This window comes from Amblyomma americanum, chromosome 1, assembly GCF_052857255.1.
Source record: "Amblyomma americanum isolate KBUSLIRL-KWMA chromosome 1, ASM5285725v1, whole genome shotgun sequence".
NCBI lineage: Eukaryota > Metazoa > Arthropoda > Arachnida > Ixodida > Ixodidae > Amblyomma > Amblyomma americanum.
In genome coordinates, this window is record NC_135497.1 from 27,348,790 (window position 1) to 27,373,992 (window position 25,203).

A 25,203-nucleotide genomic window follows, 5' to 3' on the forward strand; every position below is an offset into this window, starting at 1 on the left:
AACATGCCCCGGCGCCAGCGGAGCTCCTCGAGAGGATGCAAGGCTCTCAGCACGCCGGCCTGGCAAGCGGCGGTCAGCGCGAAAGCAAAAACAGGACCGCAAATACAGCAGCAAGGTGGTTCAGAGGACCAGCCCCGGTGGTGCGGCGGTCTCAGCGTGCCCGGCGAGGATTTCCAGTCAGTAACCCTTGCCCCGTCTTGGAGCGGCCAAGCGCCGCCGCGTCGGGCGCTGCCGGCGCAAGGCGCACGTAGCCGGAGCGAGCGCGTCCCGCCGGCGCCAGTGCGCATGCGCGAGGCCGCTCGGGCTCAGCGCCTCCTCGGGGAGAGCGTCGAAGCTGGCGAAGCGCCGGCGAGTTGCCGCTCAGTCTTGAATCTGCTCATCGGCTGCAGGATGAACTGATGCGCGGCCACCGAGATGGGCTTTTCGGATAACCGCCGGGTACTCTTGGGGACTGTTTGCGTGCTGCTGTGCGTAACGTCGGCCTCTGATTCAGCGGAAGTAGGTGAGTACGGCAGGGATTCAGGCGCAGCTCGGTTGCTCGGTGACACTGTTTTGTTTACCGCGTCGCGCCGAGCGTCCCATTCCCTGACACGTTGTTGCCGGCATGTCAGAAGAACGCGTGGTTTGTTGTGGGGCTTCCCATGTCTTGCGCTGAAAATCTCTTTGGAGCGGACAGCAGTCGGCGTAAAAGCACTTGCGTTCTGCGTTCCGCGCAGCCTGTGCTCGTTGCCGGACTGATGATACCGTGCGAGTGCACGTCGGGTCGCCCCCCCCCTCTCGCTCTTCGGACATGCTCCCGCCGTAACAACGTGGCAGGTCCGGTTAGTTGATACACGGCGGTGCTGCGAGCCATCGCGCGAAATTTTTTGCTCGTGTCAGACCGTTGTGTGTAATGCTAGATGTCTGGGTACCTTTCACAAATGCGGACGCTTTTATGCTGAAATAAAGCGTATGCCAAGTAGCGGGCGCTTCTTCATTTGGCGGAGCAGATAGCTCGGCCAATCAAAAAAGCGTGCGCTATCGCGTTGCGCTACTATGTTGTTTTGAATAGACGTTTGTGCGACAGCTGCAAGCAGTATACACACGGCAGGCCTTTGATGTCATTATTCGAAGGCACCTGCGAAGGGCGGAGGAATGGCATGCCGTGTTTTGTGAGAAGGCGCTTAGAAGTGACAAATCGCGACTCGATGGGTGGTTGCGGGCTGCGACGGCAAAGTTCAGACGCCACATGAACATTCAACGCTCGCTGAATTGCGGTTGCAGTTTTACGGCTCGTGTTCGACTCTGCGCATTGCAACTCGACCAGACGGAATCCTTGGTTGAAATGCGGCGTTGGCTTTCTTTACGGTGTCGTTCTCACGAGTCGTTGGTATGCGGCTGCAAAAGAGTTGTATTGCCACGAAGTGTGCGTCATTAACATCGTCGGAGCAGTTCATGCATTTCACTCGATTACCGGACAAGCACCGAGTCGTATACGTAGTACTGCGATTGCGTCCCTGTGAGCACTGGTTGCTGCTTGCGCTCTGTCACGAGGTTCGCTTGGCAGAGCCGTGCATCAACAGGTCGCCGTTCACTCGTTCGAGCCCAGGAGTGAACAAGTTAGTTCGCGGGAGTGCGCTCTTAAACGAAGCGCGTTATTGGAAGTGTGACATGCGCATTTTTGGGTCAAGGCACTTAATTGCTCGTAATGAAGCCTGGTGCTCGACGTTATGCGAAAAAAAAGCTACCTCGTTGGCATCGTCAGAATTCTTCCCGATCCAGCCGAACTCGTTTCTGCGCTGACGACTTCGTGCGCAACGTGTCATCGCTCCGCACTTCCCGAGTGCGTCGCGTTGCCCGGAGGTGCAGCGACTCGCATTTTTCGGCTCGTCTTATTTCCAGGATCGGAGAGCTTGCCAAGTGGATGTTTCATCATCTCGCCTGCGTTGTCTTTGCCGAAAGTCTCTGCGTCGCGCCTTGTGCATTCTGTCCGCTCGCAGGGGGGAGTCTTTTTTAGCCTTTCTTGGCGCCTCTTCCGCGCTTCGGCGGGTCTGGGATCCAGCGCGTGGGGTGAATAAGTAACTAGCGGCGTTGAATCAGCGCGAGCGGCGGGATGCTCGCCGCCGGCTGGCGCGGGGACTTGCTCGGCTCGCCGCGCTTCCTCGGCCGCACCGAGTGGAACCGGCGGAACTGTGATGCATGAGTGACCGCCATCTTTTTCTGTTTTGCCTGTTGCTCGGGCGCCCCCGTCCCTTCCCCGGCGGAGGGGGGGAGACGGCGCTGTTTGTCTGACCCCACCTGAGGCAAACCCGTGGCGTGCGGGGAATGCCGTTGCCGTTCGGCACTTGTCGAACCAGGCGTGGTGGTGGGTTCCGCGTCGACCCGTGGCTGTTCGCAGAGGCCGTTCCCAATCCGGAATGCAAGCCGCTCTTGCTCGTGCCTGGGGAGAAAAAAAGCAGTGTCGCTTGCAGCATCTTGCTCGACCGGTGTCCCGCCGCCCGTCCCGTGCATCTTTACTTTTCCAATCGATTTTTCATGTTTTCCGCTAGCTCCTCCGGTATGGAACCTGACTGTATTGCAAGTTTAGGGTGTAATCGTCCCTTTCGACTGGTGGGGCTCTCTGAATGCGCTCACTGGCGGACTTTGTCGGCGCCAATTTCCTCATGAGCGCACCCTTTGCGACCGGACGGCGGGTTAGAAAGGTGCCGTCCTTTCTGCCCTGCTTCGATCTTGGCACAACTTCTTTCTCTCTGCTACAACGAATGAAGTTCATTCGTTTGGACATGGGCTCTGTTCTCGTCGTGCGGCTTGCTCGCTAGTATTTACAGTATTTTTCCCCCCTTTTTATGGACACGTCGTCATTGGGCTGTTGCTCCGCAGGTGACATAAGTTGTGCCAGTGCATCGTATGACCGCCGCTTGTGACTGCCTGCACTCGTGCAGGGACCACAGCCGGGCGTCAGGACGTTCCTGTGCTAGCCGTAGCCACCAGCGTTTCCGAGCCGGTCGCCCTCAATAGCGTACATGATGAGGGACTCTGCTTACGCCCGGTGCGGCATAAAATATTTTGACACGTTAAGAGACTAAGACGGGGCCACCGTTTTTATGCTTGCCGCGTCGAAAGTTGAGTTAGTTCTAAACGCTGTTTTAATTGCAACGTGTTGGTCACTGTTGGCCAAAAGCGCAGGCGTGTGCGGGTGCTCTTTTTTTTTGTTTGTCAGTGGCTGTTGAGCTGGTTCGACTGCCTCACTGAGGAAGAGTGCAAAGTAACGTCGTTTCTTTTTATTTTTTGCCTCCCTGCATCGGTACTTACTTAACTTGTAGGAGAGGTTACTGCGGCTGCAAGAAACTGCATTTCGTTCGGCTGCCGAGGTATGCCCCGGGAGGCCGGTCGCGTAGTACGCTCTCGGTCGTCCTTGAAGCCGCCGCCGCCAGCGGCCCCATGCTCCCGAGGCCTTGTCATCGTCCCGTCGCCGAGTGGCACGCGCGCCCGTCGCATGCGCTGCCGCACCCAGCGGGCTGACTGCCCACGGCAGGGTGCGTCTCGGCATTCGGTGCGAATGTAACGGTTCGCCAGGACTTCAGTCGTCGCGCAATTCACGCTTGTGCCTTGGTGTTTCACCGTGGTGTAGAAGGTAATTGATAATTGGTGACTCCTCGTACTTTGACGCTGCTGAAGACGTCTGTAGTGCTCGGAAATGAGTCTGAAGTCGCCCTTCACCTCGGCTTTCATGGTGTGCGCTAATCTGACGTCGAAACCGCTCTGAAATTCGCTGATTCGATGGCTGTTCTGCTAGCGTTTGGACGTGTCGTCGAAGCCATCGCCTTCTGCTGGCGACCGTGTGCTTGTCATTCGCGCAGTGGCGATCGTATTTCTTCGAAGCAAATTGCTGGATGCCCAGTGTACTGAGACGTACAAGTTAAAACGTCGTTTATCTTTTCGAAGATTGTACTATCCCGCTGATTATCCTCGGGATGTGATACTCGCAAAGTCGCTAAATAACGTAGCAGTAGCTATCCGCCTTGTTTTGTGTAGCGCGGTGCCGAACGTAAGGAAAAAAAAAAAGAAACCCTAGGCGTTCTTTCTGTAGCTTGTCGCCCTGCTAATGTGTCCAAAATCTACAAATTTTTGCAACGAGCCGTTAACGTTCTGTGCGAGCTTCGCTGGGTGATGCTGACCGCTGTTTTCAGTTTTCCTCCGCACAGCAAAGGGAAAGGCTGAAATGGATCGTGGTGAATTTGGAGTTGCCTGCATGATTAGAGGCCCGCGGCGCGAATGCGGCCTATACAAGTTCCCTCTACAGAGGCCCGGACTAATCCGGTTAACCCAGTCAGCTGGGCTGGGCGAGAACAGGCGTCTGTTCCCGTGCATGTCTCCAGAAACCCTGCCAGCTTGGGAGTGAACGCTGTGCAGAAGCCCGTAGGAGTTCTCACCGAGTGCACCGTATGGCATTGTAAAATTGAGCCTTGTGGCAAGTGGAGGTATTTTGAATGCTCAGTTATATTGCGAACATGCATATATATAAAGGAAAGTGCGCAGTAGTTTGCGTACTGACCTTGTACGACAAACCACAAAGAGGCGCAACACTGTGAAATATGCAGCTGCACCCCTTTAAAACCGTCAACCCTAACGCAAGGCTAGAATTTTATCCAGCCAAGTTCTTCGCGTGCCGGGTGGCGCATGCGTAGCACTCGTCAGAAATGAGTATTGGAAAGGAAAAAAAAGTTGCTGTGAAACGTTAATGTGAAAGCTTTTGCGTTTCTAGTGAAAGCTTTGCGGAACCCCGCGTTGAAGCGACTGGGCTCAACCCGGGCTGAGAATAAATTAGTTTCGTTTCCCGCCTTGCGGGCTTTCGGCTCGGCCCGCGCACGATTACGCGGCAGCCTCGAGCCCGATTCGGATGCAACCGAGGAATGCCTGCTGACGTTGGTGGGGCCGCGCCTGCGGTGCCGTTGCGGAATCGGGTTAATGGATGCACCCACCGGCAACGAAGGTGGCTCCAAGAACACTCCTGCCTTTTTTCGGCGTGCACGGTAGCGAGTGCACGTGTCGCGCCTGGGCCTCCTTTTAAGAGCTCCGTACGCAGCGGCCCGCTTATCGATGCAGCTCCGATCAGTTAGGATGGTGTGTCTGCTCAGTGCATCGTCCAGACGTTGCGGTATTGCTGCGCAGTGTTGTTTTTCCTGCGACTGACGCAAGGCTTGGAACTTTGTGCTCGAGAGGAAGTGAAGCCGCGTTCACGCTGTCAGATCCGTGAGCGTCAGGAAGAAAAAAATGCTCGGCGCGTTTTCTGCGTGTTTAACGGAAGTGTAGCGAAGATGAGTCTACTCTCGGAGCGTGCGAATGCTCGCGCGTTCTGTGGTCGCGTTACCGTGAACGCCTCGGGTTCGGAGCTTCGCAAAAGACGTCCTTAGCTTGGGAGTCGGTGCACACAGATACTTTGCCGCGTTTACTTTTCCTAATTTCAGCAGCCCGTGGATTTATGCGGAGGTGCTGTAACCGAGCCATTCTTAAAAATTGTGGGCCGGTGAGTTTTCGTCGTTTATTTCTAGGGACCCTGGCGCATTCGTTCACGCGCAGTCCCGGAAGGCTGCGGTGGTCAAATCTTTCCATTTCGCAGCATCCATTTGGCGGCCTCGTCGCCAGGCGTCAGGGCCCAAACATTGACAGGACTAAATGTAAATGGCCTCGACAGCACCGCTCTAGATCCGAGGGGGCGAAGCGGAGAATTTCATCTCCGATGGATCGGCGTTTTTTTTTTCTCATTTTTTTTCTTGCCTCGAGTGGTGTGATTCGACACGGCCTCACGGCGTTGGAACTTTTTGCTGACGGAGCCTCTTTGATGGAAGAAAATGTGGCTTCTGCGCCGTGGCATTGGTATTCAGGCGCGCTCTAGAACGTGCCGCACCGCCCCTTCCTGTTGTGCTCAGCAAGAGCGGAAGGTATTGCGTCTTTGTATCCGCTTGAGATGGTTGCATTGAATCGGCGCTGATGAAGTCGGAAGAGTTTTACTCCTTTTATTATCGGTTCCTCTGATCGCGAAGCTGCGCGCACGTTCTTAAGCGCTGGCAGTTCTTGGTGAATGACCGCCGTCTCACTGAGCAGACATTCGGAGAAGTACGATCTGCAAATATTCCAATGCCCCGCCGCGGTGGCTCAGTGGTTAGGGCGCTCGACTACTGATCCGGAGTTCCCGGGTTCGAACCCGACCGCGGCGGCTGCGTTTTTATGGAGGAAAAACGCTAAGGCGCCCGTGTGCTGTGCGATGTCAGTGCACGTTAAAGATCCCCAGGTGGTCGAAATTATTCCGGAGCCCTCCACTACGGCACCTCTCTTCCTTTCTTCTTTCACTCCCTCCTTTATCCCTTCCCTTACGGCGCGGTTCAGGTGTCCAAAGATATATGAGACAGATACTGCGCCATTTCCTTCCCCCCCCCCAAAAAAAAAAAAAAACAACCAAATATTCCAATCGTGTTCGGGCATTTTTGGTGCGCGTTCTTGTCTCCAGCGGTCGTTACCGTCGGCTGTCTCTCTGCACGCCCACCTTTCGTGACAGCGCCTTTTTGTTAACCAAGCACGCTCGTGTCGCGGGTCAGCTAACGCCGTCTTGGAAAATTACCCAGCATGCCGTCTTGAGGCGTCCGTCTACCCGTGGCCCGCCGGAGGGGGGGATGCCTTCTTTCGTGCTTCTTTTAAGAGGAGCGTATAATAACTTTCGACGCGTCGCGGCAAGAGCTGCCGCACGCGCCTTTTCTTTTCACTTTGGGAGCTTTCTTTCGAGCGGCTGCTGCGCATTGGCGACATGATCGTCGTCGCTGCTGGGGGCCGGAATGTGTCGCGGTGGCTGTTCTGCCGCTGACGGCGACGTTTCCGCCTTCTTATGGCAGCCGTTACAATTGAGGCCGCCTGCCCGAGGAAAGGTCACCCATCCCTGCAAAGCATTTCAAGGAAAAGAGGAGTGTGTTGCCGCACCAGTGTGGCTAGGCAGACATTGCGCATATGTCCACGTTTGTCCGTTCGAGTAGTCAGCGCTGCGTGTCTTCGTCCTTAATGCGAGATTGTGCATCCCTGGAATTTCTGTTTAAAAATTCAATTTTCGTTAGCTGGTTCGACTCCGACTGTGGGGAATCGGAAAGCGCGTTTTTCTTGTTTCAAGTCTTCAGGCCGCAGCCGCATGCCTGCGGCTGCTGCTAGCCTTTGTCCTCGTGCAGTCCACGCTCTGTCCAAGGGTGCAGTGTGTGCCAGGCTTCCAGAAGTGCTCTATAGCGCATTGTTTCCAGCCATTGATGTCGAGAAAATGGTGCGGTACTTGAAGCTGCTTTCGAGCATTGGGGAGGAAGTTATGAATAATCTGTGGCTCGGCGCACGGCAGACAACATCCAGCTATACCCGTAGTGTCTACTCGTTCTCCGTAACGGTCCCGCGTTGATTCCGGCAGCGCGACATCACGGCGGCGTTGCACGTGCGTGGCAGATGTAGTAACGCATCTCGTCGAGGTTGTGCGGTGTTTTCACTGTTTCGCTAACTGACTTTCCGGCAGCAGAATATTCTGCTTCTATTTTTTTTTTATCGAAGAGTTGTGTTGCTAAGTGAGAAGTACGCGATCACAAGGAGAGGAGGAGACGGTGGCTTGGTTGCATGATCGAACTGAAGTCCCTCACGGAACGCTGTTGGCGTCGTAACAAAACATACGGTTTCCGCCTTTTTCGATAGAGCCAAAATGAACACGTGGGCAGACCAAAATTGGGTGGCGTTTTTTGTTTGCATTAGGGCTGTTTGCGTTGCCGCCGCCCACCAGCGTCGTGCTGGCCCCCTGTTCCGTGCGCGTAGCCGTGAGGCTCGCAAGCTCTCGAAAGTGCATGGCGTGATCATCGTCTGCACAAAAGGAGAAGAATAAATTGACGGGTGACGACATATGTGGGGCGAGAAATGTGCGTCCGCAGTGTTGGTTTTACGTTTCGCTCATACATTGATCGCCTCCCCATTGCGTCGCCGCACCGCTTGAGGGGGGGGGGGGGGGGGAGGAGGCTTCGGACTTTTCCCGGAATGAGGGTCGTACTGCGTCTCGAGTCCATTTCCGCTATGGCCTCGCGCCGTGCTGCTGCTGCTGCAGCGTAGTGTGTGCGGTACCACACTGCGGTGCCGCCTCGGCCCATCGTCTATATCCGACGGCAAATGAAGGAACGCCGCGTGCCGGTGAGGAGGAAAAGTTAGTCGTACGTGACCCAATAGCAGTAAACGAAGGCCGCCGGCTGGCGTCACTCTTGACGGAAAGCGGTTTCGTTTGCTTTTTTTTTTCTCTTATTTTCTCGATCGTCGCCTTTGCAGCTCGGGGCATCGGTGCGCGTGTGTTGTCGGATCGGGGAGGAACTGTCTTGATGGAAGACTGGGAGTGGTGACGCTTCAACCACGGCTGCCCCCTCCCTCCGATAACGGAAAAGTTTCCAAGCAGGGGCTGCTGTCTGTCCAAGCGTCACCGTTGACGGCGACTCTCTGCCGTCATGGGATTTATTTGGCAGTCGTGCTGGGGCCTACACATTTTCACGCTTTTTTTTTTCTTATTGAAGGGGCCGTAGAGTCTGAACTGCATACTGCGCAAGTGGGGAAAGTGCATACTGCCACCTTCCCCACTTTCCGCAGTGCGAGCAGTGGCGCCCGGGAAGGCAGCCGACGAATGTGTGTGCCTTTAAAAGGGGCCCACAGAGAAGCCCATCGTTTATGGTGCAGTCTCCGAGAGTTTCTCTCTTATTTTGGCACACAGGCACGTTACCGTAGGCAGCCCGCGTATCTAAACGTGTTGCGTCTTCCTAGTACACCGAAAATCTCCGCGGGCGGCATTTCTTCTCACTGCTGCCAGAGCAACGGCTGAAAGCAACTCAGGGATGAGCCAGGAAGTCGGTTTGAACCTGGTGGGCACTGCCATTACGATGCTGATGCGTGCAGTTCCCTTGTACGTGCTGCGGCTAACCAGGAGAATCCATGCATGTTTCTGCAAGAGCGATATGTGCAGCTTCGCCTTCCGCGGAAGCAGATAAGTCGCTTTGGGGAGCTTCCCCCGCTTGAGAGAAAGCTTCGCTCACTTCTCACTGGCGGCCTATCAGGAGCGGGCCTCGGAATACGCTATGGTTAATGGGCGCTGCAAGGCTTAGCCTCTTCAGTCGTGCGCTGAGCAAGAGAGATGGGATGTCGAAATTCGGTGCGCGTGGCGCCGGCCGGCCGGCCGCAGGGTTTCGCGTGTGCCAGGGAGAGCGGCTGCCCGCGGCACCAGCTATCGTGGCGCACACGCGGCGGGAGGTTGCGCGCCCGGGCCGGCCGTGCATCACGCGGCGGATCCTCTGCCCAAAGGCGAGAAGGGCGCCTGCAGGAACGACGACCTCGTCCGCCCCTCGCCCAACCAGTTTCCCGGTTTCCACTGCTGCGCCGGGGCCCCTCGCGTGCCGGCCTTGGCGCTGAGCCTTTCGCTACCCCTTTGCCGTCTTTCTTTTTTTTGCGAAGGCGCACTCGGGGCTCCTGCATACGCGTGTCTTGCCGCGCGCTCACTGTCCGCAGCCTGATTCGTGCGAAACCCTTCGTTTTCTCTCCCCGAAAGTTGCAGTTGCAGTGTCCCCAGACGCTTGCTGCTACTGTTTCCGGATGGCATCTGCTTCTTTGATTCTCTTCTGCTTGCTTGGTTTCCTGTCAGGGCATGCGTATTCGCCGTTGGGGTGGGCCAGGTGTTCTCCCAAGTCGGGAGCACCGTGGTCAGCTAACAGCTGTCCATCGTCCCTGGACGCCGCCGAAACAATTTTCGTTGTTTGCTCCTGTTAGCTTGATTTGCGTGTTAAGGCAGCGTGTGCTAAATACACTTCCAGAGCATCAAATAAGAGTAAATGGTGGCCTCACACGGACTATGTTATCGTCACTGTGCGTTCCAAGTTTTTATTGTGTGTAACTGTAATTTAACCCCAGTTAAATTCTCCCGTGCCGGGCACCGTATTCTCCCACGAGGTTATCACTTCCGACAAACGCCACAGTATGAAAACCGGGCAGTTGCCAAGTGCTGGGGAGGAGGCTAGCTAGCGAAAAGGGCGATGTTTGAGCATAAGCAGCGGTTACAGAAAGGGGCAGAAACTCGGGAGGCCTACATGGGGTTTAGGTCTTGTGCGCAAGTACGCCCTCTTGTGCGCCCTCTGGAGGACGGACGCCTGCTGGGATGTGTTGCAACCCTTCCCTCTCGCCACTTCCAGACTCGAGCGCTGCCCTCGGTCGTGCGTGTGGCTGCCCCGAGCGGTTTGCGACGGGCATCGCGGGGAGTCGGTGGGCTCTGTTGCATAATGCCCGGTGCCTTCCGGTGCGCGCACGCCAGGCTGTTGGCGTGGTCCGCGGCGGCCACTGGTCTCCTTCTCCGCCGTCGGGGAACCTGTTCTGGGGCCACGGCCATTACGGGACGGGTACAAATTATCGGGCCTAATTTCGGCCCCCTCGCGCCCGGCAGGGGTTTGCACAGGGCGACCTCGCCCCCTCCCCCGGAGGCCCGGAGTCGCGGACGCTGTGCCAGGGCTGACTGACACGCGGCTTCTGGAGCCACCGTGCAGAGGCTGGTTTGCGAATGCAGCCGAAGCAACGTGCGACCTTCTCTGGTAATGAAAGGCTGTAGTGACAAAAGAGGTGAAAAATCGGGGGCGCTCTGCTTTTGGAGACTACGGCTACGCAAGTCCTGAACACCGCCGCTTCTGCGCTTTTCCGCCTCACTTGATCTAAAACTTGCGGTGGTGAAAGCAATGTTTGAGTGTGTGCGCAGTAGTTGCACCTCGTTTGCAGTGTTTACGCACGCATCTCGCTGTTACGTTTGGCGACAGCGAAATTCGTCGCTAGACACCTCAAACCGCGTGAATAATTTTCTCGCCGCTTGCAGTTGCAGGTGTCCGCGTCGGTACCGCGACTTATCGTAGATCGCCTGTGTAACTTGCATTTTGCTGTCCTGAATTGTTTTCATGGCTGTTTGTACAAACACTTGTACGCTTGCTGCAGTCAACGCGAGACTCATTTTCCGTTTCATAAACTTCAGCCTGTATTCCATAAGACGCACTTGCAGCGAAACTGGTTGGGAAATAACCAGCGGGTAGTTGCTTTCAAAGAAAACGGTTACACCACGAATGCGAAGCTTGTAATCTGTGAGGCATTGACGGATTTGGTGCCCTTTAGTAACAAGTACAAGTCCATAAATACGCGCAATCCATCCCCTCGCCACAAGCGAGGCCCGGCGCTTAGCGCGGCCACTTGTTCTGTGGTCTCATCGCCAGCGAGGGGGCCCGCGAAGCTCAACAGCTGGCGACGCGTGGCACACTCTCGACCTGGCGGTCATCTTTCTGATAGCAAGACGCAGAATAAGTGAGTTCGAGATGGAGCAGGTCTCCTTTTTACAACACGAGGTGGCGCACGTTTGTAAATTATTGTTTTAAGAAATTAGTAGCTATAGTCGCGAGCCATTCTACATTAATTTTAATTTTACTAGTTGGAAGGGATTAAAGGAGTAGAGACCAAATTTTAGTTAGGTTTCTCTCTTTAGTATGATGCGCAGCACATTAGAAAACATAGTCATGTGGATTGCGCCAACAAGCGGTAAATAATTTATAATGGATTTTTTTTTATATCCTGCTCTTCCGGTTTCGATTTTAGCAGTCAGACGACGACTGTGGCGTATATAAGACGCGCTCTATTCACGTGAGGCATTCAAAAACTGCAGGATGGTCGCTGCTTTCATCTTTTTAATTCACATCAGCTTTTACGCAAGCCTGCATACGAGTTGAAATGAGAAAAAAAAATGAACAAGCGATTATATCGCAGTTTTTGCGTGTCTCACGTGACCTCACATCGTCTGTGACGGCACAGCCGTCGTTTGGCTTTTGAAACCGAAAGGACACAAAAATCAATTATAAATCGTTCAGCTGGCGTAGGTGAATTCCCCGTCGCGACTAATGATTACCATTGTCCAGCGCATCACTGCAAAGAAAGCGATGCATCGAAACATTTTTCTTTCAAGACGAGGCGACAGTCTCTTTCGCTAGCATGACACGGTCGCGGCTGCCGACGGAGGTTCAATGCAGTTGAGCAGGGGCACGTGTGCTGTGCTCGCTAAAGACGCCCCCAAGCTCGAAAATAATGCTTCCCTTCCTGCGCAGTTGAGATGTCTAGCGAGAATAAGACTGCGCCTTTTCTTTTCTGATGGCCTGCAGTTACCATTATTCTCCTTACTTTCCTTACCGGGCAAATCTGACCTGCACACAATGGACGGGTTTTCGCTGGGTGCGCATTCGTGTTTAAAGCTTCTTCGGTGCTGTCCCTCAGGCCGCTGTCCGCAGCCACACTCGCTGGTTACGCTATGGCGGCTGGTCAGTGCTCACGGCTTCCAGAGCGTATTGGCGGCACTCGCATTTCTGCCGTGGCTTTAACTCTCTTGCTCACCGCCCCTGTTCAAACCGTTTAATTTGAACGAGAAGTGGACGATTGTGCGCGATCTGGGCCGCTTGATGCGGTATGTTGTGATTCAGCTGTTTCGTACTCGGGTGTTTTTGTCAGCCGTATGAGGGAGTATTTTTAACCTTCCCTTGGGACGTTCACGGAGAGCACGGCCTCCAACGTGGCGTCCTCGTCTCGCGCCGGCCCTGCTCATCAGCGGCAGTGTTCTCGCGATTCCTCAGCATCTAAACGGCTGCGTAGAAGATTACGCACATTCGTCTTTTAGCTCGGGCAGAGATGACTGTTCCACCCAGTGCGGACTGTCGACAGGTGCCCGTCTGTGACTTTCGTTTTCGCCTTGGACGAGGAGATTCGCTTCTTTTCAGGCTTCTCTGAAGGCACCGGATTTGTTCTGGGCGGTTCTGTGCCACCAGCAGTGTAGCGGATCGGGTTTTCTCCAAGGCGACCCGGGGTCAGCCTTGGCGGTGCACTGCCAAGCAGCCTAAGCGATTCGCGCGAGCAGCAGGTTATTTTTTTTTTTTTACTGAGCGGAAAATATAGCGTGAAGAATTGGGTAACTCCGCATACTCGTTTCCGATATAGTAGCGCATAAGACGTATATTCAAGGTTTCTCATTCTCCTGTTTCCTGACTGAATATATTCAATTTTGTGTGTATTTTCGTGCCAGTCTGTAGCTGCAGCATCGCCGCCGGCAACGCAGTGGAAGACGAGACAGAGCCGCGCGCTCGGAGCGTACACCGCCGAGCAGCGGCTTTGTCCCGTCTTCCGCTGCGTTGTCGCCGGCGATGGTGCTGCCAAGTGTCTCAAATTTTTCCCAATGAAATATTTTACTTCGCAGGCAATGGATATTGTCTTTTTCTTTGCATCATTAAAAAAGGGGCATCTATTAACTACACTATGACTAGCGGTTGGCCTTTTCGGTTTATATTTCTCGAGAATGCGGCTGATTTTTTTGGATGTTTATTTTAGAACGCACTTCTCATCATTTTTGGGCGAATATTATTTCCTGCTGATGAACTGCGTTTTTTTTCTGCGATATAAGTGATATTCCTGTGTGGTCAGAAGGTTCTGAGTTTATCCTGGCATTTTTGACCGCCTAATCATTTGATTTATCAGTACTTAAGCAAAAATGGTCGTTCATTACTCCTAAGCAATAACACCTATGCTTGCAGAAGGAAAATGCTATCGGCAGTGTAAAAAAAAAAGTAACCGAAGTTAAATGATGGAACCATTAGAGAATAACTCGAGTGGAAGTTGATCTCTAAAAGGCGGGTTTCCAAGTTGTCGCTGGACTGTTGCACTGGGTAGTGAACGAAAGGGTGGGACGTCGCGTGGTCTGCGTGTTGACGTCAGTGATGAAGCTGCCGCTTAACCGTTGCTGTACCATAACGTGACATTTTTCTTGCCGCTTATGCATGGTTTCGAGTGTCCTTACATGCAGTGCAGACGCCTATATTTGACCAAGTAACTGCCCTAAACGGGTGATGGCAACACTGGGCTGGCGGACGACGTTTCGCTGCAAGTTTCCCGGTCTCCAGAGGCATGCAAGGCAGCAGAGCAACGCGGGAAAATGCACTAATCCGCTACTTATAATCCAACAGTAGCCCGTGCCACCACTTTGTTCATTTTCTCTTGCTCGATAGCCAGCAAATTGCGACGGGCATGTACAGAATACTGACCTATTTCGGTTTAAACAGAACTTCAAAAGTTGACTTCGGCTGACTTAGCATCCTTTTTTTCTCAGTTTAAACAGAAAAGTCCAGCTCCTAACTATGACGTGCTGCAATAATGCAAAATTTAAAAATTTAAGGTTGAGTGCATTTTTTACGCACACCAGCCTGAAACTTCCCGTGCTCCTTCGGTAAGGAAACAGTTGAAGTGATTTTCAGGGCGTTGTGTGGAAATGGGGGTCGTCATGTCGTCTAATATCCGCAGCTAATTACCGCGAACATACATAGGGAATTTCTGATTACAGTTGGTCGCACAGCAGGGCACTGTCGGGAGCAAAGGTGGTGCATACCACTCGAGCTTCGACTCAGCTGCGTATTACCTCCGAGTCACAAATGTGCTTGGTGTCGAGGCAGCCGAAAGGGTGGGCGTGGATATCTCTAGGCACTAATTTTTATTTGACTCGTCTCCGCCCGGCTCATTGAAAACGTCGAACACTGCGGCATCGTTGTCTGCATTTTGGTGTGGCCAGCTATAGACTCGCCAGACATCTTTTTTCCCCCTTCTAGGGCACCATTCATATCTCTGTTCATCCCTATTAGTTCGTCGCAGCCGCTCAGAGCCTACTCTATGAAGCTTACTTGAATGAAGGCGTTGGAACTTCCTAGAAATACCACGTGGTATTACCGTATTAGTATTGCTAATGATCCATCTGCTGACAGAAGAGAAATAATTTGCGCAATTAAACTTAAAACTGTCGTATTTTCCATTTTCATTTCGAGGAGAGCAGCCTTTGGCTATTAGCAGTGCTTTGCCCATTTTTCTCCTCGATGTTTCTTGCTTACGGGGGCGTCCTCTTGGGGGGAGGCGATCTACTCTTTTCGGGGGAAAAGGCACGCGCTAAACGCCGCCCGTTCATGCCTCCGATGGGCGGCGGCGCCTGCTCGCGTTCGGTGCCGTCAGAAAGCGGCCTCTCATCGCCTGCCGTGGCGCGCGCTCGTACGAGAGAGAAGACCGGTTTGGAGGCGCTTATTTTCGAACCGCTCCATCGCAAAGCGCTTCCTGGTACAGTTCCCACGCGGCCCGGCCGCGGGGTTTTCATAGAGAGACGGGCTCGAATATGTCTGTCGGCCGCGCATACCGAGCGAACAAAAAGCGAAAGAAAAGGAGAGCGGTGGCGATCCTCGCAAACGCGGCCGCCCGGTGGCCTTCCGCGGCCGGAGCGCGGACGCTTGTTATCCTACGCGGACCATTGTGGTGGGCGCTTCCTGACCGGGGTTCGTCGAGAACGTGGCCTTCCCCGTTGTGACCGATTGGCGAACGCTGCTGCCGATCCCTCCTCTCTCGTTGCTCGTTACGAGCTGCCGTCTGTGGCAACGTTTATATCGTCACCAGTGCCTCTCTGGTGGCGTTGTGATTGACGGCTTCGTTTTGTTTTTTAACCCCGGGAGCTTACTGGACTTGTGTGCGCTTCTTGTTACACCGATTTCACCAGTCCCTCGAAGAGTGCTGGAATAGAAATGTGCTCGTTTTTTGGTGCCTGCTTCTTCTGCCTGCGGCCGTGGCTGCTCGCGGGGAATGCAGAAGAAAGCCCCCCGCATTGTTTCGTGGCTCGTGGAAGGGTGCGAGATGGGTCGCCGCGCGCAGCTGTCGACGCTTGCTCTCTGCGTGAATGAATGCCCGGGTAGCAGAATGCCTTCGGCGTCACCTGCCGGTATTGTTCGAGCTTGTCGACCTTTATCGGCACGCTTGGTTTCTCGCCGGCAACGCGGAAAAGCTGCTGCGAAACGGACGACTCGCAGCGGAGTCGGATTTCTGCTCCAAGTCGTTCGATGAGCGAACTAAAAGAAGCGAACGGGTATTGGACCACGTATTGGTGGCGATAAGGACACACAGCCGTCGGCCCCGCGTGTCGTTCCCATCGGCGCGCTCTCTTGGCCTTCCCTTGTGCTTCTGTGCCTTGGCCCGTTGAGCACGCCATCGGCCACCTTGAAAAGCTGCCCGCTCGGATAAGATCGCTTTGGCTCCTCGCGCCCCCTTAATCCGCGATCGCTGGCCGAGCCGACTGTGCAGCGTCGCCGCGACGTACGCATTCTGCGCGCAGCACTGCTCGTGAGTCGCCGGCGCTCTTCTCGAGGAGCTGTTCCGCGTGCTCCTCCGGGAGGGCGGACGCCGTCGGCCGTTCCTAGTGGAGCGAGCGTCTGAACGTTGTTTTATTGGCGGGGTAGAGCATTCGGAGAGATTGGCATCTCCAGAGCAGACAGCGCCGTGCGAGCTATAAAGGTCAAGCTTGATCATTGTGTAAGTGCGGAGAAACAGCCGGTTATTGTAGAGGTACGGCGTAAAAGTTGACGCGCGCCGGTGTTCGCTGAGATAACATTTCAAGGCGCACTGTACGCTTGCGCCCTTTACATCTACGCATTTGTTCTGGCATGGAGATTACGCGCGAGGGTGTTGGCAGGCTCCTTTGTCTGTTCGGGATGACTGATGCGGCATGCGTGCATGACAGCAGCGAGACTCGCTGCCAGAAGCCGGAAAAAGCAGAATAGAAGTCGCTGAACACTGTTGTAAGCATTTCTGATTGAGTAGGAACTCTGCCCCGGGTAGGCGCGAAATGAAGCGCGTATGACATTTCCTAACAGCGCAAACCGTTTAAGACGCAGGCCCATATGTTGCGGTATGCATGGTTTCGTGCGTAACGAGTTCTGAGAGCGTTAGCTCTTACTACGCGCGCTCGAACGTTTCTTGTGCGTCCCAGATTTCAAGATGGTGGCCAGTCGTGTGATCAAATTGCTGCAGCATCGTGCAAACCGTGATCCTCATCACGTGACCGCGCGCAGTCGTCGCGGGCCGGCACAGTGGCCAGCTTACCCGCTATTCCGGCGTTCCGCTATACATGTACCGCCTGAGCGGATGCCCAGACAGGCGCCACTTGGGTTCGCCATTGGTGACAAAATTGTGGCCCGCCCGTTTGGCGCAGAGGGTTCTCAGTGGTGTCTGGTATCCGAATTTGGTTCCTTGGAGTGAAATTCGGATATAACGAAGGTGTGCGTTAATAATAATGTAAAGCATAGTCGAAAGCATAGGAGAAAACAGCTTGGCTTATGCTCTTCATTTGATCTCGCATTCGCTAATCATTCATTTTTTTTGTAACGCAGCCCAGGATGCTGACGTTATTACTTATTCGCCCTTAGATGGGCATGCTTTCCCGCTCCAATTGGCTTGTTTCGAGCGGCTCTGCTTGGCTATTGTCTGCTTTCCCTGCCTTTGGTAGAACTTCCCCTTTGCGACCTTGTTTCCAGCAGACAGGTCTCGTGGCCGCGTTTCATAAAACCTTCGGGGGTACCAGCTCGAGGGAACGATTTTTTCTCTTGCGGATTTTACTGACGCGGCGTTGCTTTTGTTGCGTGTTCCGCCCGGTCGGTTTGTGTCCGAAAGCCGCTGGGGGTACGGCGGAGGGGATATCTTCGCGATCTGCGGTAGGCGTTCGCATCCGACACTTGGACGGTCGAGCTATGAACAGACTAGAGTGCACCATCAAACTGCTCCAGTGTCAGTATGCTGGAGGAAGAGAGAGAGAGAAAAGGAAGAGAGAGAGAGACGGAAAGGCAGGGAGGTTAACTAGGCAGCGCCCGGTATGCTACCCTACTCGTGGGAAGGGGAAGGGACGGAGAGATAGAAAGGGGAGAGAACAAAGGGAGATGATCACTTTTCCACATGTCCGTTGGCCATTACTTGCATGGTACTCAGGGCACACACTGATAGCGAAGCTAATAGCATAGGTACCTCCTGACGAGGCCTCACCCCGGGTAATACATCAATGTCAGAAGGGTGAAGCAATTCATTTCAAGGCAAAATTCAACAAGAACAAACGCGTTAAACCGTTTTGGGACGTTAAACCCCCATAAACCAAACCAAACCTTGGCAGGCAGTGTCGGCTAAACAGTTTCACCACGTGGTCGGGAGTAATCGGCTGTGACATGCGCGGGCGTGTAGTGCGAGACCACAAGTGCGCTTCTCGCGTCTTCGGCAGTGGCCACGGTGAGTGACGCCGGCGCTCGCTACGTGGACGGGGCAATGGAGCGAACTGGCTTTCCTGCGGGAATTTCTATTCCTGGCAGCCTGACCTGGATTGCGCCATTGAGGAGCTGGCTGGAATCAAGGTCGCCGCCACTGCTGAGAGCGGCGCTCGCCCAGGTGGCGCCGCGGCACGAAAAATCCGCTCGCATTGAGTCTTCGTGCTCGGCTGAACTAGTTGATCATGTCTGCTTTCTGTCCCGCACTGCCGTCGAGCCCAGAAACGCGAACGAGCATGAGCTGCGCCAGCATTGAATCCACTCGTTAGGTTCTCTGGGGGCATATACCCTGCTGCATTCTGATGACGCCGCCGCCGCGAATGTACTGGCGACCTGAACTAGCCTCCCGTTCTTTCCTAAGTTCAGCCATGCTTTGAACGAAGCGTTGTAGCGCGGGGACAGGGAGAACGTAAGGCCTGCTGGAAGCCGTCGTAATCGGTCAGAAGTAAATAAGCATGTCTTACCGGTCGTTTCTTAGTACTTATCGGACGCCTTTTATGTCTGGATAGCAGCGATAGCGATAAGTAGTAAAGTTGCATGGCCTGAATATCGGTGCTGGCTTCGGAAGTTCTTTTTTTTTCTTTCGCGCTCCAAAATAGCACCCCAGTCTAGCTGCAATCGTGGCCACGGCAGTTGCGCTGGTGCAGGAGGATGCGTCGTGTTTGTGTGCTACGAGAAGGGCATTCGCTCACGACCTGTAATATAAAGGCAAGAGGGAATGAGGCACTTAAGGAGCTTAAATCTCCGAAAATAACGCTGCACGAACTTTCAGACGTGTTCCAACTGGCACCATTGCAACGTCTCTCTCAAGTGAGGAGTGGAGGCGCGTTTCTGCGATACGTGGTGTTCTGTAAAAGGCGGAGCTGCCCGCTAGCGTCTCTGTGCTGCGGGGAACCGATATTGACTCTACTGTAGTAGAAATGATAGCTACTTATTTGGGGCAGGCTAGGATATACGTTATGCACTGTGATACTTGCACGTGTACGCATTCTTCTATTGAACGAGCTTGTAATTTTGGAACCCATCGCATTATTGCGCTTTTAAGAGCCCCATGTGCCCACATCCATCGGCGGGGCGCACTTGTCCACCTGCCATCTGGCAGGTGACGCGGGTGGTACGCGGAAGGAGCCAGCTCCGACCTGCCACGGTTGGTAGAGTAAAAGTTTCAGAGGGTGTTAAATGTTGCCTTCGGGTCCAGCCTTCACGGGTCTTTACTCGTGAGAGCTTGTTCGTTTGTCGGGCTAAATGCGGGCAAAAGGACACTACAGAGTGTAGATGCAAGTTGCGCGCCTTATCCATCTCGAGCAGACCGGGAGAGTCTGGTGCCTGGGCGTCGTCGTCTTTACCACCCCCTTGTGCCAGTGCCATTTGGAGGTGATTGTCCCCCTTTAGAGCTGCTTTGGCACGAACTCTCTTGAGGAAAAGTTCCGCCCGCTGTTTCGAGTCACTGCGTTGCTGGTGATTCCACCCTCTTGTCTCCTGTGTTTGAGCTTTGTGATATCTTACATGTGTACCGCATGTTGGTTGGGTCCGTGGCGAAGGTTGCGAAGGAGCTCTGAGGTGCACCGTATAGTTGTGGTTTTGAGGCCTCGACTCGAGATGGAGGCCTAGCCGGCGGCAACACTGTTCGGCCTCGTCCTGTGGTCTGTCTGCCAGTAGATGTTAGTCCTAGGTGAGGCGGCCGTGGCGGATTCCAGGACTTCTTTTACTATTCCTGACAGTGTGTGGCTTTCTTCGGTGCGCTATCGGCGGAAGTCGGGTTGCGATCCTCATATAGCAGAAAATAATTGCCGTACGAGCAGCCTATTCCCGGAACACTTGTTTCAGTGCGTAATTTTTGCTTCACTTTCAAAACCCTTCCCATAGCACTTGTCGGAATCTCGCATTCCTTCTCGAAACGAATGACACATTTCCGTATCGCCGCCTCTGTGGAGTTATCGACAGTTATATTTATTTTTGTGGAGGTAGTTGATGATGTTGATATACCGCGCCACGGTTTAGGCATTTTGCCGCATTGTGAACGTGCCTGGAATAGTTATCCCAGTAGTTATTACGAATAGTTTTCAGACAGAAGCAGGCTTTTTTGTCTCGTTTTGTAATTAATCGGCAGCTTGGTGTGTTTGATGCCGCATCCCGTCTTGACGACTTCACTGCTCGTCTTTCTGGCTACGGCATGAAAAGTTGAACACGCCCGGCTCGTTTTAGAGCTGTGAGTGGTTATCGAATGGGACTGCCTATTTTACCTTCTTTTTCCGCCTGCTGCTGCCTTTTTATTTTCCTTCCTCTGGTCTGCCACGCACTGCGGCCATTGTCCGACACACTCCCGAGCGTTTTCCGCCGCATTCGCGAGAGGTCACTTCCGTTCTTCGCCCTCTTCTCTGGTGCGCGCTTCAAGAATGGGCTGCACACTCTTTCCCGAGTGTTTCCGAACGGGGAGAGAGAGAGCAGTGTAGCGGAAAGTCCTCAAATGCCCCGTGCTTTTGCAACCCGTACAGTCTCCGTTTCTGTGCCAAGGGGCTGCAGGGGTGGTCTGGACTGAGGCGAATGGAAAGCGGAGCAAAAGAAAGAGCGGCCATTGTGGACCGCTTCTTCTGCACCGTTGCATGCGCACTGCAACGGCGCGTCTCGGCGGCCATCGTGTTGTTGTTGTTGTTGTTTGTGTGCCTTGCCTTTCTCACCTTGTGCTCGTTCTCCTTCCTCGGCAGCGGAGCCGAATTTCGTTTGATCGATTGGTTGCCAAACGGCCGCAGTTGTAGCTGGCCTCTCGCCGCCGATAAGACACAGCGAAAGAACAGGGCAGAAATGGTGTGGCGTGAATGAAGATCCAGTGTTCGGGAATCGCTCGCTTGCCACTCGGAGGCGGTCATTGACAAAACGCCGCCGGCCTTCCTCCCTCGCCCTTTTGGCTGCTCTACTTTCGTCTTCTCGTTTTGCTGACAGCCTTTGTGTTAGTTTTTCTCCTTTCTGCTGGAGAGCGCCTTTTAAGCCGGCGGTGCACGCTTTCGACGGGTGGCTGCGCGCTGCCTTTTGCGTGTTGCGCAGTGCGTGGCGCGCGCGCGGGGGCCCAGAGTGTTTGCAGTGCCCGACTACAGTGTGAAACGTGCGCCACCGCTCCGTTTTCTTTCTTTTCTTCTTCCTGTCGCTAGTCGGCACCGGACGACACGCGGTGACTGTTTCACCGGATTTCTGCGGCGCTGCCTCTTCGTCCGTCCATTGTTCGCGTACGTGAAGCAAGGCTGAGGCGTCCTGCTTGGATTTCTCCGTTGCCGGTGTCGCGTCTATCGAATATTGCGAGCGCAGTCTCAGCGTCACAGTCGCTTGCTTTGCGCGGTTGGTATGCTGCATGCGGCCTGTGTCCTCTGACGCGGCGCAGGAGCGCGACCCTCGGTTGTGCCCAGTTTAGCAGTGGCGCAAGAGGCTGTGTGTGGTGCGCGTAATCGCTGCCCGCGCAAGCATCGTCGATCGCCGCGGCGATAGCGATTCGATTGAAGGCAGTCCCCGGTTGCCGCGATCGCCCAAGGTCGTCGCTGGAACGTATCGGGGAAGGGGGGGGGGGGGAACGAGAGGCGGCGAGATTTTTTTTTTTCCCCCGCCATTAACTCTCGGAGTCCTCAGCGAGGATCAGCGACCTCCGTGTGCCGTGCTGCTTTGCGCCTGCTGGCCGAAGGCCGTCCCCGAGCGTGGTCGATCTATCCTTGCCTTTGCCGTTTTGCGCCGGCACCTGTTTTCGTCTCGCTAATCAGGCTGCTTGCCCTCTCGCCCAGACAAAAGGTTCTGTCCTCGGGCTGGATCGGACGGTCCATCCTTCTCTTTCTCGGCCGCGGGCGTTTCCGGACCGACAGACGTAGCGGCGCCTCCTTAACGAACACTCTGTCCGCGCTCACTGCGTAGCTGTGACGCTGTCTGCCTCGGCGGGGACTTGCACCGTTCGCGGTGTTGCTAATGCATGACGGTGCAATGGCGGGCTCGCTTGGTGGCTGCAAGGCACTCGTGACAGCTGACTGGCGATACGCGCACTGACCACGTGCGCGTACTGCAGGCGCGCCCCGTCTGCTGCTACTGTCTTGATTTGTTGCTGTCACTATTACGGGCCGCGTTGCATTGCTGGCAGAAGCCAGGAAAAACGAGCAAGTATGGAGCTTTTCATGGTATGCAGCGAACGCTGCAGACACTGCAGACACTGCCACTGCAGACAATCCTATGCATGTAGTTCGGCTACACTCGCCACTGGCAGACCTGCGTGCTGCTGAGGCTTTCATTTGGTCTAGTTGGTTGTAGCAGTGAAATATATTGACTGGCGCAAACACAGACAGGGACGAAAGTAAGAGTAAGAAGGACAGTTTTTCCGACTACATTAGTAGCAAAATTGTGACGCAACCGTTTGTCGTACAGCGTTCCGGGTTTATTTTTTTATTTTTTTTTTATTTCCACAATACTGCAGACCCTCATTTGAGTCCAGGCAGGGAGGGCAGAAAAATACATTCACTCAACACAAAAACAGTTACATCGTAAAACACAGAACAATAAAATTGTGTAATGTAGTAAATATATTTAAAATAGCTCACAGAGTGCCTTGTCAAAATCAACAGCCGATATCACCTGTAGAGGCAGGGCGTTCCATTCGTCAATCGTTTGTATCTCGGAACGATACTGCCAGCAGGGGGCTGATCGGGAGCTGATGCTTCATACTCAGATGCCAAGCCCACAGGTGATATCGGTGAAAGACAGTCGATGCACGTGTGATTGCTGATACCGACGAAGCCGAGCAGAAAAAACCTGCATAAGCAAGAACGGAGGCATGCTTAGTGCGATGTTCCGGCGCGGTCCGCCGTGCCCACATACGATTTCTGGTTGCATATAGCTTACATGCGCTTGCGACAGGGATTCGAACCGACGACATATTCCCCTTAGTTGTATGCCTTCCAAGATTCTTTGTCCCTTAAAGCGCGGTTGAGGTGTCCAGCGAGATGTGATACAATTACTGCGTCATTTGCTTTCGTCAAAAGCCAATCGTTCGTCGTACAGTGTTTCTTCGGGTGGTGTGTGTGGATGGGTGGGTGTCAATGCACCCAGGGACGGTAATGGCTCCGCTTTCCCACAAGTAAGCAGTCATAAGTGTCTCTGCCGAAATTTTCTTTAGGAAAGAGCTCGTGTCCTGCCGAACAGTTAATCTTAGGAATGGCGTTTGCTTATGCACTTAAGTCCGCATTTTGATTCGAGTGAGCACGTAACTGTCCAATGACTACGATTTAGGGAACCCCAGGTGGTCGAAATGAGTCCGCAGCCAGGCACATGTGGGGGATGCTAACATACCTTAGGGTCTCTTATCGAAACGGTTAGGCTTCGCCCTCAACAGTGGCTAAGCCAATAACGAATCATAAATTGTTCGACTTCTGAGGGGGGGTTGCTGGAGGCGAAGCGGGGACAATACATGCTTGGCGGTCTGGAGCCGCCCTCTTGTCGGGCGATGCGCGCCAAGTAACATGCTGGGGCGCAGGCGCGCGTACGGGTTTTCCGTGGGCGAGGCGGCCCCGACAGGTGCGTGGGCGATGCCTCGCCCAGGTCGCCTCTACCGCGGCGAGCGGCGTCACCGCCAGTAACGAGCGCCGTTCTTCGGGTCGCCGCGGCGTCTCTCTCCGCGCGAGCGCCGGGGACCGAAGTAAAAGAGAAGTATCCACGTCTTTGGACTGGTTGCGATATTCCTTCGACGGCGCGGTTTGTCATATCTCGAAATCGCACGTTTTGTTTCTCGCTGATGCCGACGAAATAGCTGTACATTCTGGCTTCACTTTGCATTTCAAGCGCGAACTTTGAACGGAAAGGCTTCCTGTAACATCTGAGTAATTTACCCCTGACTCGTAGTGTGCGTAGTTGCTTTAGAGTGAATTTAGCTATAGGCCCAGGCCGAGAAAACTGCTTCCAACTAAACCTGACAGGCCGTTTGAACGTAGAGCTTTGTATCGCCACTGGTATCGCGCGAAGTTTAATTCCATTGCCCTGTTTCGTGGCCACTGCCTGTCGTCAGTGTGAAATTCTAGAAATAGGGGATTTCGGGAGAAGCGCACCGCGAGGAAGCCTTTTTAGTGTGGGCCCGTCAAGTTTCTACTAATCAAGCGAAGAGTTTCGTTGTGCAGCTGCTTAATCATTTTGCGCTCAGCGGAGGCGGAGCGCGGCGGTTGTTGTTTCAGACAAATGTGCAGGTGTAATGAAGGTGGCATGGGCACCGCTCTACTCTGCGATGTCGCGGTTTCCTCCAGTTCCGACCAGACTCCGCTTAGCGTACTACACCGGAGCAGGAAGGGGGTGGTGGTGGTAGTGGTTTTTTTAAAAATAATAGTAAAAAGGAAGGAAAATATTTTTGCTAGCCCCGGCATCTGCCATCGATACTGAAGCACCTGAGCTGGGCAGCGGAAATAAAGGACAGCAGGCAGAATGGAGAAATGAAATGAAAGAGGTGAGGGGACAGGAAGAGAGGATAGGGGGAGAAGTAATATGTACAAACTATTTACACAATAAGTAATGTGTCCAGGTTGTGCGCGTGATTAGTTCATCTTAGAGGAATTAAATCACACACGCGCACAGCACTGTGTTGGCTACAACTGGAGTGGGGCGTCCAGTTATTAATCGTTCAAGGTAGAACTCGCGGAGCGTTCGGTCACTGCGTGTAACTACCTGACGGAGAACAGACGGGACGTCAAGCCCGTGTGTTCGAGGAATGCACAGAGGCTCACCAAAGTTCGCTCACGAATACTTCGAGGAGCTAGGTGTATCAGTTATCGTCGGCGCCGTCACAGGTGATGGTGGCGGTCGACGAACACAGGAAACTGGATCCGTTGATGCCCCTGAGCATTGGGAAGAACATATATGGATCGCGGCAAAGGGTCACCGTGCCAGTTCTGCGCCCTAGTTGTTCTTGTGCTGTAGTGTTGTCGTCGCCACTCTGTGCTCCTTGCATCATGCTTATTGCCTCTTTCTATAGCGAGAAAGAGCGCCCATGTGGTAACGGTCAGTGATCACCGCA

At 54.0% G+C, this 25,203-nt stretch overlaps 1 protein-coding gene across 5 annotated transcripts in view; it reads left to right on the forward strand.

Moving 5' to 3' along the window:
* Positions 1-346: 346 nt before the first annotated feature.
* mgl (low-density lipoprotein receptor-related protein megalin) overlaps positions 347-25,203 on the forward strand; it is a 158,107-nt gene continuing 133,250 nt past the window's right edge. For all 5 annotated transcript variants that reach the window (XR_013310170.1, XM_077645080.1, XM_077645091.1 and 2 more), the window contains exon 1: positions 347-502. Coding sequence is in view for 4 of the 5 variants with exons in the window: in XM_077645080.1 (XP_077501206.1) it covers positions 415-502 (88 nt within the window). In the remaining variant the exon portion in view is untranslated. The remainder of the gene's footprint in view (positions 503-25,203) is intronic.